This window comes from Apaloderma vittatum, unplaced genomic scaffold, assembly GCF_000703405.1.
Source record: "Apaloderma vittatum isolate BGI_N311 unplaced genomic scaffold, ASM70340v1 scaffold4055, whole genome shotgun sequence".
In the NCBI taxonomy this organism is placed as follows: Eukaryota; Metazoa; Chordata; class Aves; order Trogoniformes; family Trogonidae; genus Apaloderma; species Apaloderma vittatum.
The window spans coordinates 71,657-84,690 of record NW_009715371.1 but is presented as its reverse complement, the minus strand read 5'-3'; the positions used below and the strand labels follow the sequence as shown (position 1 = coordinate 84,690).

The following is a 13,034-nucleotide window of genomic DNA, read 5'->3' as shown; positions in this document are numbered from 1 at the left end:
AGCCTTCTTTCCCTTTTTTGCTGAAGGGTTCTGATTTTTGCTGAAGGGTTCTGGTTTGGTCTGTGCAGGAAAACCTGAAACTGAAGTGCTCCGTTCTTCAGTTAAGATGGCAGGGAATGCTGCCCCGACTGACAGGAGCCCCTTCAGCGATAAAATTTCTCTGTGTATGAGTCACAGGAAATTATAATCACTGCTACCGAGACTGCAGAACACAATGAGATTTCTGAGCTACAAACAGGCTTCAATTATTCTTGAGAGACAGACAGACCCTCAAACTGACACAACTGGAGAAAATAAATATCCTTTTGTCTGCACTGCTGGTGGTAATTTCCCATTAGACAGGAAAAGACTTCTTTGATGAATTAATATTGTCTACACATTAGAAGAGGAGCTACTGTGTATCTCCTAAAGCTCTTGCATGCTTGGGTTCAGCCTTATGTGAGGCCTTTAAACCCCTTGAGTACAATGAGGTAGCTTTCATTAGCGTACTATATTTTTTATTCCAGCATGTAAGGAAAGGGTGGTGCATATTAAAATAAATTTAAGCAACTTCTCACTCACCTTGAAGTTACGTGGCAAGGTCAAATACATTTAGAAATCAGCCTTCTCGGTCTGCAGGTAATCCGTTCAAGTCTAGAAGCTTCAGGAGAAACACTTGCACTGGTGACAGATTTTCCATTTGTGATTGTTCTTGTAATTTTAGCAGTTAATCACTTTCCTCTTTTGTATTTACTTTGCTTTTCTACAGTGGTAATTAAATCAAAACCAGAGCGCCACACAGAACTAAGTCGAGCACTGTTTGCAGAAGCCAAAGAACATTGTGTTAGTGCCTTTGACAAACTTTGGACCTTTTTGAAGACCCACCAAGGCTCACATCATTTCCTTCTCACAGAAATATGTTAACAGGTGTTAATCATGCTAACCATCCCTTTCATGTCAGCGTTGCATTTCCGCCTGTCATTTTTCCTGGGACTGGAATTGGATTAAGCTTGTTCTAGAGATGCTCGGGTCACCCCATGGAGTCCTTTCAGCTGCTGGTAGGTCACCTTCTCTGGAGCTTCGCCACCACACCATGGATCAGTTGGAAGGCAGATGGGCTGGTGGGGCAGTGTTTGGCTGATTGTTTCTTTTCTGGATGAGATTTATTTAAATTACATTATATTAAAAAACTTACTGGAGGGAACAGGAGATTCTTAGTCTCTTAATTCTGCTTTTACAGGCATCACACAGCTATTTGTGGTGTATACACCACTCAATAAAAGGTTTTTATTAATTTATGGCAAAAATGCTAACGACCTTGTTTAAATTTTTGCTAATGTTTTTATTTGAGAGATTAAAAAACCCAAACAACAAAACTCCCAACATTAAGAAAAAGAAGCAGAAGAGCTACCGACGAGAAATGGTCTGGATTTGCCACTCAGCAGCGGCATCAGTTTGCACACCAGCCAGCTGCAGGCGGAGACGTGGCAGAGACTGACATGGTACTCATAGACTGAATGCGATACAGGAAACAGCAAACCCAAGAACCAGAAATAAAGGCCATAAAACCCCAACAACGTCCCGTCCGAGTCTTACTTCCAACGAGAAACATAGGCAAAACCTCATGTTTTAGGCTCATCCCGCATTACAAATGGAAACTGCACTGAAGTTTGTGGCATAGCAAAGGAACTTGGCAGAGCGGCCGCGCTTTGCCACCCAGCATCGGGGCTGAGTACGTGACATTTTTGGCATCGCCAGCCCGCTGAGTTACTACGGAGTCCTCAGTTCAGTGGATGACATTTTAAGGCAGGGGGGTAGCTGTGGGGAAAAAAGAGGACCACGGCTTGCTTTGTAAGCACTAAGAGAGGAAGCTAAAAGTCCAAGAATTATGGCCTCTTCAGTACTCCACAGCTACAGGTACAGCAACGTTTGAATATATCATGTACATAACATTACTTATAGACTCTACATGTAAAATGTTAACCAATTTATCATGGAAATCTGGTAACAAGCAACATTGCCTTATAAATTCACACTTCAGGAAAGGCTGAGTGTGGAAGCCTCCTTTGTAAGAGGATTTTCAGTCAACATTTTGTATAGAAAATATTAAAACAATGATGACAATTTGTTCTCTGAATCTCAGTTCATTATTGGGTTAGTTTTCAGGAACGGAAAAAGGTTCTCCTTAGAAAATAAGTGAATATTCAGAATATCGATCCACAATCTAAGTATTAAATAATTAATTAAAAAAAAAAGAGTTTCAACTGTCAGGAAGTCTTACTTGGCTGCAATATTTTAAAGCAATAACAGCAATACAAGGCAGAGAAAATCTTTTCCTACAACACTTGTAAGTGTAAAGAAATTCACGTTAAATGCAACAGAACTATTAAAGAATAAACCACTTGTAGAACAGAGAAATGAGAGACTAGATATGCATTCAGACACCTTCCTTACAGTTGAATTCCAGCTGTTTAAAAACATAGTGACTTCATAATTTGGAAAACAATGTCCCATAGGTAACTGGTCTGCATACTCCTATGAAATATGATGCCCAAATGGCATGACACCCCTTCTGGAAAAGTTCTTGTCTCATCTCCACGATTATCTCCACAGTTTAAACAAAAGAACAACTATCCAAATGTAAAATGCTCTTTTTTTAATTACTAAATTAAGAAAGTTAAACAGTTTTTAAATGTAAACTCGCAAATAAACCATAACAAAATGTAATTAAGACTTTAAAATTTGCAACTCAGTATTAAAAACTCAATAGAAATAGAAAGGAATTTTTTTTTTTTGGTTAAATGTAAGTAATTCAAGGCTGGTACAGACAACTGAAAAGGTAATACTTTGTTCTGTGCATCCCCCATGAAATGTAAAGAAGTGCATAGTATTCCACTGGAGAACTTGCAGACATAGAGAAAGTAATTCCATTAGCAGTACAGGACATTTAACACACTTATTTTACAATGGAAAAATGTTACACATAAAACAGAAGAATCTTAGTTGCATGACCAACAGTTTAGCAGGTGGACCTGGCTAAAATGCTATGATTTTTAGGCCATCTGAATGTGGTTACACTGTTTAATAAACTTTTTTGAAACATTTCGGTATACGCGTTTTGATACAGGAAGTCCTTGCAGTTTCAATTTTCCAGTTCAAACAGTGATGGTGTAGTTTTCTTGCTTTAAATATGTTCGTTTTAATTTCAAGAACAAATCATCACACACTTGTCAAACATTGGAAACATTACTGTAAATACAGCACATGATTCCTGAAAGAGCAAAGTTACAACCATCTACAGGTACATAATCATAAACAAAAAGTGCAATCCAATTTAAAAAAATCATGCTTGGCAAAAGCCAAAAATTAGATCACTGGCTTTCAGAATCCTGCCAGTGTTTTCATGTCTGCGGTAAAAGTATCGCTTCCTGGGTACTGCTGCAGCAGGGTTCATTCAATTCCAAATGAGTTTCCTCTGCAATAGCACCCGTATACTGTATGTACAGGTATGTATATATATTATATATATTTTATATATAAAAAAAGCAAAAAATCAAACACCTGTCCTGATTTTGTTTTTTATTTGTTAAAACATGAAAAAAAAAGTTTTAGACAAAGAGGCCACTTCTGGAAAATAATACTTTTAGTTGGATCAGGAGAAGACTAGTTAAAATCACATAGGTTTTGCGTTTTAAAAAAAGGAAAGCACTAGGATCAGTTATTGGCACTGAGTTACTATTTACAATGAACAGAGGTTTTGCAGTTTACATAACATCAATACAATGCAGTTTTGGAGTCTTTGATTACGAAAAAACAAGTGTTTTTCTCCTTTTCATCCAGGACATTCAGATTATTAGGACAAGTGGTCATAGGCAAGGGCTGCAGAAGTTCCCAGCTTCGGCCCCTCCCGTGCACGGCCGTGCTGGAAGATGCTGCACTCCGGAGAAGTCGATCACAGAGTTGGAAGCTGGAGGGCAGGTGGGGCAGGGCTGAGAAACACCTGGCAATTCGTGACAAGTGTCTGGAGACCAGGGATTTAAAGGTTGTCACCAGGCTGGTACTGGGGTTCTGTTGCAGTGAAGTAGTCTTCAAGGAAACCCTGCAAATATTCGAAAGTTGGGCGCTCCTCTGGGTCTTTTTTCCAGCAGTGGATCATAAGCTCATGCAAGGAGATGGGACAGTCCTGAGGACATGGCATCCGATAACCACGTTCTACTTGCTCCAAGACTTCACGGTTATTCATGCCTGTAAAGGGTGGACAAATCCACACTGTCAAATTACAGTCAAATTACCTGATACCTCTCTCTCTCACAGGATTTTCTCGATCATATTAATTTCTTTTGTTTCAAACAAGTGAAATGAAATGACCCCAATGTCCTGTTTCAGTTCTTCATCTACTGCGAGGTAATCTGGACTATTTTCTCTCTCAGTAGAGGGTTTTAGGATCCACTGATGAGTAAAACACTGCTCCCATGTTACATGTTTACCCTCTCGGCTTACTCACAATGGGCAGGATTTGGCGTTTTCCCTCTCCAACAGCAGTAGCCATGCAATACATTATGTGAAGCAGTTAAGGAAAATAAAGACGCTATGACAAATACTACTCAAAATTCCAGAAATTATGACGAATTTTTGAAACACATGAACTGAACGTGGGCATTTCCTGAAGTGCTCTGTGAGGTCATTCTCCAGATACTTCAAGACAAATTGTTTACTTTGAGCTACCAGGGGTGTCCAGAAGCGTTACCTTCAATGTCAGTTTGGAAGCTTACTGCTGCTGCTGATCTGCACTCCCTTCATCTGTGCTGGTTAGTGTTGTTTCTACTATATTCTACTGTTCCATCCCAACCCAGAAGAGAACAAAGTTGCTCTTGTGTCTAAGAGACAAGCTACCTTGTCTTTTCCCTTTGCTGCCTTGTCTTTTCTGTGCAATCCCTTTAATCCTTGATTCCTCTCCTGAAGCGCTTTTCACCATACGTTAGCTGCAGTCAGGTTCAGCTTTAGTTTAATTATCTCCTACACTAATTTCTTTGGCTTTTTAACAGCATCAAAGGTAAGACTGGCACCACAGGCATGCTGAAGTATTTCAGACAAGGCGTGCATACTGATTGCAAACTTTGTGGCTTGCCAGTTGGCAAGCCCTGTCCCAGTCCTCTGGTGAGAAATATCTGCAAACTTCACTTCCTTGATGTAGTGGGTCCTGCCAAGCAGTTCTGCAGGAGGACTAGTATCACAGAATAGCCTAGATTGGAAAAGACCTGTAAGAACATCACATCCAACCATTAACCTAACACTGACAACTCCTACACTAAACCATATCCCTAAGCACTTTGCCTACATGCCTCATATACCTCCAGGGATGGGAACTCCACCACTGCTCTGGGCAACGTGTTCCAATGCCTTATAACCCTTTTGGTAAAGAAATTCTTCGTAATACCTAATCTAAGCCTCCCTTGGTGCAACTTGAGGCCGATTCCTCTTGTCCTATTGCTTGTTACTTGGTTGAACAGACTGATCCCTACCTCTCTACAATCTCCTTTAAGCTAGTTGTAGAGCGTGGTAAGGTCTCCCCTCAGCATCCTAGCAGGGACACTTAAGTTCCTCCTTGACCAAATCTAGAAACCAGTGCCTTGATGTTCCTTCTTTCTCTTAGGTTACCCTCCCCCTGGTTTCTGTGACACCATCCTTCCCTGGGTCTCCTCCACTCTGTTCTTTCAGGCTGCCCTCACCTTCAGGACCCAGAGGTTCATCTCTACATCATGTATTTGGTAAACTTCTTTGTGAGAAATAATTCAACCACTTTCTTCAATACAGATTTATTTCTCTACTCTACAGCTTGACTAGTGGGAATAATATCCTTATACTGCATAGCATTTAGGGCTGGTAAGTTAGCTGTGTCTTTGGATTTGGCCTTTACTCTGTGTCCTCATGGCTGTGTTTAATTCTTAAAGATGTTTTGAAAGAAGCATCTGCAAAATATAGCCTTTCCTGACCATCCATATCTAGATTCTCATCTCATGTTTGGATTACAAAACACCTTTTCCTCTTATCTTGACCGGGTAATTTCCTCCTGCTGATATGCCTTTGCAGTGTCTCTGCAAGGATCACTTTCCTAGCCTGTTACTGTAACCACCCCTTGCATGGTCTTCCTACTTGGTCCTTGCTGTTTACTAAGTAAAATACCAGCTGCTTGTCTTCACTTTCAAAGCCTTTCACAGGCTGCCCCAATAGCATTTGGGCTCTAATTTGGCCATGTCCTGGTCGAGTCACAGTTCTTGGTTAGCTTACAGCAGCGCCTTCAATTTCCAAACAGACACTGATGTGCTGCTTCTAGGCTGCCTTTTGCTCACGGAGGAACCTCTGCAGAGAACTGCCTCACCCTCCTACAAACCTCTCCTTACCGTTCCCTTTAGCAGTGATAATTGCAGAAAGAAAAGTCAGATTATCAATTTATGGTATTTCCTAAGCCACAGACCAACACATGAGCACTGGTTTCTTGTGTCTGATTTATCACCTGCATCCACTCACTGAACTTCTGGTGTTAGATGTTTATGAGTGGGATAAAACATCTTGTATGGCACCTAAAGTGGTCCGTGGTTAGGACTGCACAGAATGATGAAAGCACAGTAATAACGGTTCTCTGCAGACATCAGATTCTGCAAGGAGTTAAAGTTCTCCTGTGTTACTGACTCCAAACTGATGTTATTAGATCACACAGGCTCTCAACAAACCAGAAAAACTTGCCACACACTGAACAAACATTTGGGTGTTCCTCATCCAACAAGAACATCTTCAAACATATTTTACTTGTTTTATTAAATTACAAAACACTAGCGGTCTGTTAGTAATCACCAACACAAAAGCAGCATCAACCCAGACCTTCTGGACTTGCTGTTCCTCAGATGCCATGAGAAAAAAATAAGGGTATTTTGCTTATGTTGTGTTCTCAATAATTAAGGTTTTTTTTATTTGTGTTTTGAATAAAACCACATGCTTTTTCATATCCTTGTCTTTGAAACACCTGAATTACCTCATGTTTGGCATAAGAACTTCTGCTGTGCTTTGCTTCCCTTACATATTAAAGTCTATGAAAATAAGTGCTACCAGTAACTCATCTATTGTACTTATCTCAACCACAAACAAACTTCATTCTTTCTTTTTATTTTGGCACTGCCCCTTTAAGTACAGTATGGGTGCAAACAACAGCAGCAGAAATGGTCCTTCCCAACTGATTTGTTATTCTAAGATATCAAATGTTTGGTATTTTTATCCAATGCATTACTGAGTGCTGCAAAGCACACTCTGAAACCTGATAATGAACTGTATGTTGGAAGAAAAACCCTGAGGGGCAGGAAACATAAACAGCTTTTCACTTCCCTTAAAAAAAAAAAAAAAAGATAGCAAAAAGAGCATTAAAGAGACATTGCTGTCTGAAATCATAACAATTTTTTGTCCCTGGAAAGTCAGTCAAGTCAGGTTTTCTCATCATGGTACAATACAGAAAAATGCTCTTTTCGTTTCTCCTCTTCCCTCCCTTCCAGTAAAACCCAGATATGAAACTAAACCAAGTAATCCTTGTGTTCCTTACTGGAACTCATACAAACAGCAAGGGCTGCAGCACCTAGGATTTGCCAGAGAAAGTCTGTTGGTTTTGACACATGCTGCTAATTTAAAAAAGGAGTTTCAAATACATCATTTTCAAAATTGATGTGATTATTTGTCAGACTTATAAAAACAGCAGTATTTTAGGCATACTTTCTACCTCTTAAAAGGTCTATTTATGCTTACAAGCCTATTATCTACATTCACTTATCATATCCTACCAGTTTTAACGTTTCTCTTTTGATAGTAGGAGTCTGTTGTATCTGCACTTCTAACACCACAGAGAGAATATTTGAGCAGTTTGCACAACTCCTCTCTCCTAATGAATACCCGAGAGTTTCAACTCTTTTAATAAATAATAAATGAAATTCTGCTGGCTGTATGTGTCTGGACCCCTTAAAAGTTTATCCTAAAATCCCTAATCTGTGGAATAAAATACTTAGCAATATCCTTCTGTAGACTATTTTACGTGCTTGAGAAATCAGTTTGTGCTCATCATGTTTCTAGAATTACCATTTGGACCAAGAAGGAAACATCTCATTTCCAAAAGATGGCTTTTCCATTAGCTTTTTATTCCCTGAGAGAACCTAAACTGAAATACACTCCTGCCATCCAGCTTTATTAGTGAAATAATCTTGGGATGCCACAGGATATGGCTACTTTAATGCTCAGTATAATAAAAATCTAGTGCCCATATGGACTGGGGACAGAAGTACCATGTTGCTTGACTTTTCCTAGAAAAGCTGCAGTGGTAAGAGTTACTGTGACATAAAAGAGAATGTAAAGTTTCCAGTTGTGGCTAAAGAAAACACTGGAAAGTGCTTTGGAGTGCTTCGAGAAGCTTGATTAGAGGGAATGCAATGGGTGTGCAAAGAGCACAGAGCTTGGCAATGCTGCTCTTCCAGAAGACAGGAACCATTACTGTAACTAGGCAGCATCCTCACATCCAAAGTAATAAGCTATATAGATTACTTTGGGCAATGTGGAGTCCAGGGAGAACAGTGATGGTTTTAAGCTGCTTTATTCTAGTTTTTTTTTTTCTGTTGGACTGAGAATTATGGTCCTCAAAAATGCACTTCATGCTTTCAGAGTAATGATCAAACTAATACAGACACATATGCTTAAAATAGGACCCTTACAACAACAGCTCAAATGCTGTTCATCCCCAGAAATTCTATGTTTCAGAATCTCCAAGAATCCAGAGCTGTGCCTCTGCTCATGTTCAAAGATTCCTCAGACTTGGACATGTTGGCCATTCTCTAGTACAACTGAGAATATAAAATTATGTAGTCCTCCAGAAAAGCTGGAACAGGTTGACACTCAAGAACATGCTCTCAGAAGAGAGAAGTACAATGGAGACAAGTTGATTTTTGGGTTTTGTTCAGTTTAATCTAGAAGTAGAATTTCTAATTTCCATGGACAGTCCCAAAGAAGAGTCAGAGGTGAGGGCACAGGGATAGGATATGGGACTTAGGCAGAGAGATTATTCCATATTCAGGCATGACAGTGCACTGAAGGGAACGAGAAACCTTCTCCTAAAGGAAGACAACCTTTGAAGCATAATGCTGTTCTTACAAAGGACAATACGAATCTGTTTATTTCTGTGCAAAAGTGGTAACAAGTTGTAAAAATCAGGAAGTCATGCTGCTTCATTTAGAAATTAAGACCTGAAAAACCTCAACAGCTCCTCATCCTCAAAACACCCACAAAGCTGAGCTATCAATATCTGACAGGTGTTTTTTTTGTTTTTTGTTTGTTAGCTTTAGTCTGGTCTGTTTTTTTCAAAGAAGTTATTATTTGCTTGGTGTAAGAGATGCTACAACATTTGTAAGTGGACATTTTTTAGCTCACAAAGAAACACACCTGAGCTTATCTGTGCTATGTGCTGTGCACAAATCTGTCTCAACTCCTTATCTACCATCCATGACAAGGGTACATACACACACACACGGGGAATTTGTGAAAGGGGAAAGAAAGAAACACTGAAAAAAGTTGACTAAGCAGACTGTTTTTTAAACCTGGCTCCTCTTCTGCCCATATCTAGTTCCTATTTCCTCACTGTAACTGTGGAAATAGAATCTCAATGCCCAGAAAGACTGTGAAAGTTTCTTATTTCAACCTGCTGCCTTGTGAAAAGAATGGGAAAGCATTACGGAAGGCTAACAAAATTACTAATAAATTAGATACCATAGCAGTCCATTATGTCCATTGACAGAGAAAGAGGCTCAGCTGAAGGGTGAAGATGAGGACACCTGCCAAACGGTCAGTCTTGCTAGTGGGAACTATAGGGTCCGGGGTAAGGCTTTATTAAGAACTTTAGCCTGATCTTCATCTCTACGAGTAAAATCTTTACTGCTCATGCCCTGTCACTGCTCCAGTCTCTCTTCCAAAGTGGAGCATTAGGACAGGAACTAGTTGAATCATAGAATGGCCTAAGCTGGAAGGGACCTTAGAGATCATTTTAATTCAGCCTCCCTGTTGCCAGGAACACCCCCTGTTGACTAGATCAGGCAACACATGGGGACCGAATGGGAATTGAACCCGCGACCTTAGCGTTGTTAGCACCATGCTCAACTGACTGAGCTAACCAGCCCTCTAAAATCTGGGGGACAACAAATGCCAAGTCCTGTTCCAAACAGTCTGTTCCACTCCTATACAAGACCTGCCTTCTTCTGTCCTCCTTGTTGTGCTTCTCCTTCCTTCTATTCAAACTTGAAATTATGCCTGGTTCTCCAAGACGTGAGGTACCTGTGGGCATGGTCACCATGACCAGATTGGAGCGTGTGCTACAAATAACCTCTCCAGCCACTAAGATCCTGTCAAGCAAGAGAGCAACTCTGTTGTCTGAGGGCCTCTCTCTGCTCCCCTTGTAGCCTGCTTCTGGAGCTGTAAGCAGAAACATCAGATCGACGTGCTCACAACTATTTCGGACACCAGGTATTACAGCAGAATGACAGCTCTTCATTTCAAGGCTGACCCTTTCCAGATCTTGCCTTGGGTGCCAAAGCAGACACAAACTGCATTCTCTCACCTGTAGGTTGTCTACTTGGGTGAAGGGGGGTGAGTCTTGCCTCTCAGGGTGGTTGAACTCCCATCTTCTCATTCTAACACAAGTCAAGCTCTGATGGCAGGAAAAGACCCGTGGGTGCATCTGAACCCTACTCCCTGCCCCAGACAGGGACTTGAAGCTTTATCGTTCCTGAACTCATGAACCTTTATCCTTCCTCTCCCCAGCATGAAGCAGGAGATGGAAGATCCTTTCTATGTCAGGAGAAAGCAGAGTCTTCTCTGAGGAGCTCAAGAGGTCTTTGTCACCTTGGGAAGTCTGAGCCCTCTTTTCATGTGCAGAGACAGACCCTTTTGAGAAGGCCTCAGTTCCTCTCCAGAGTTTCCTCCTCCCATAAAAGCTTTCCCAGCGAGGGTCTGTGGAATAAGGCCGAATTGAAATCTCTAAAGACTTTGGAAATTCAATTTAAAAATAGAGGCTGCCCCTAGGTAAACCTAACAGGGGGGAATGATGGTGACCTTAAGTATGGTTAAGGTCTCCTGGTTGAGGAGGGTGGGAGTCCCAGCCAGGAAGAAGAGCCTTGGTGCAGAGCTTGGGCAGCGCATAACTGAGGCAGGATATGAGCATCCAGAAAACTGCTGATTCTGTGATATGTAACACACAAAAAATTTGCTTCCAGCTACTTGATGTCTTCAGCCAGAAGAGCTGTGTCTGAGGACTTTATAGGAGGGATATAGGAGGAAGACAGCAGCTGAAGGAGGAGAGATGTTGCTGGTTGTCTTTGATGTACTCAAATTGCCATGTAATAAAACTGTCCACATTTTCAAGACATCAAGACAGAGGCCATGCCTGAGATGTCTGTCATGGGTCCCACAACAAGTTACACATTGCAAGCACTTTTCTCAGCATCTTTGTTAGTGACATGGACAGTGGGATTGAGTGCACTCTCAGCAAATTTCTGACAACACCAAGCTGTGGTGCAGTTGACATACTGGAGGGATGTCATCCAGAGGGTGACAGGCTTGAGAGGTGGGCCCATGTCAACATCATGAAGTTCAACAAGGCCAAGTGCAAGGTCCTGCACATGGGTTATGGCAATCCCAAGCACAAATACAGGCTAGGGGAATTGAGTGCAGCCCTGTAGACGGCTTGAGCGTGTTGGTGGATGAAAAACTGAACATGAGCCAGCAATATGTGCTTGCAGCCCAGAAAGCCAGTTGCACCCTGGGCTGCTTCAAAAGAAGCATCGCCAGCAGGTTGAGGGAAATGATTCTGCCCCTCTCTTCTGATCTGGTAAGACTCCACCTGCAGTACTGTGTTCAGCTTTGAAGCCTTCAGCATAAAAAGGACATGGACCTGTTGGAGCAAGTCCAGAGGAGGGCTGTGAAGATGAGCAGGGGGTTGGAGCACCTCCCATGTGAAGACAGGCTGAGAGAGTTGGGGGTGTTCAGCCTGGAGAAGTGAAAGCTCTGGGGAGACCTTATAGTGTCCTTCTAGTTCTTAAAGGGGGTCTACAGCAAAGAAAGGGAAGGACTCTTTATCAGGGAGCATAGTGATAAGACAAGGGGTAATGGTTTCAAACTGAAAGAGGGTAGATTTAGATTATATATTCGGTAGAAATTATTTACTGAGAGTGGTGAGGCACTGGAACAGGTTGCCCAGAGAAGCTATGGATGTCTCTTCCCTGGAAGTGTTCAAGGCCAGGTTGGATCGGGCTTTGAGCAACCTGGTCTAGTGGAAGGAGTTCCTGCCCATGGAACTAGATGATCTTGAAGGTCCCTTTCAATCCAACCCATTCTATGATTCTATCATACTATGATCATGACATGGATTGGAAAATCAAAACTGCTTTAGGGCACTTTCCATTAAGTCAGCTGCAGTGCACTCAGCCATACCAATGTGTAGAGAGATATTTTTTTTTATAAAAAGAATAAAGATGCAGCTAGATGCCCTGTTGTTAGTATCTGTGTTGATAAAAAATGAAGGGATTAAATTCTTTTCTGTGAAATGCGCTGCTTTCACCTCACCCTTTTCCTCTTCACCTGAGTGCTTGCTATCTTCAAGGGGGCAACAGAATGAAAAGCTTTTTCTGCATAGGCAGATCTAATCACCCCTCCTACAAATCTTAATCCACCGGATAGTTGGCAGGGATTCAACAAAGAGCCATGGGGCCTCTAGTTCCCCCATGCAGAGAATCTGGCCCCGCTGTGACCCTGCCATGGGCTCTGGCCTGCACATTACAGAATTATTTTCTTTGCTTTTCATCCATCTTGAAAGCAAGGATTGAAATTTAAGAGTTTATAGAAAAGAGATTTGGTAATACCAGACACTGAGACAGTCATCAAGCCTTGCAGAGAACCAGACTGACAGAATAAACAGAGTAATGCCACTCTGGGAGTTTAACTGTTGGTATCTTAAAATGAATGCCATAGTATGGAGAGCTATT

At 41.4% G+C, this 13,034-nt stretch overlaps 1 protein-coding gene across 3 annotated transcripts in view; it reads right to left on the bottom strand.

Moving 5' to 3' along the window:
• Positions 1-3,584: 3,584 nt before the first annotated feature.
• Positions 3,585-13,034, bottom strand: part of FYN (FYN proto-oncogene, Src family tyrosine kinase) — a 39,233-nt gene continuing 29,783 nt past the window's right edge. For all 3 annotated transcript variants that reach the window (XM_009869103.1, XM_009869102.1, XM_009869104.1), the window contains one exon: positions 3,585-4,224. In XM_009869103.1, coding sequence (XP_009867405.1) covers positions 4,016-4,224 — 209 coding nt within the window. In that variant the 3' untranslated portion in view covers positions 3,585-4,015. The remainder of the gene's footprint in view (positions 4,225-13,034) is intronic.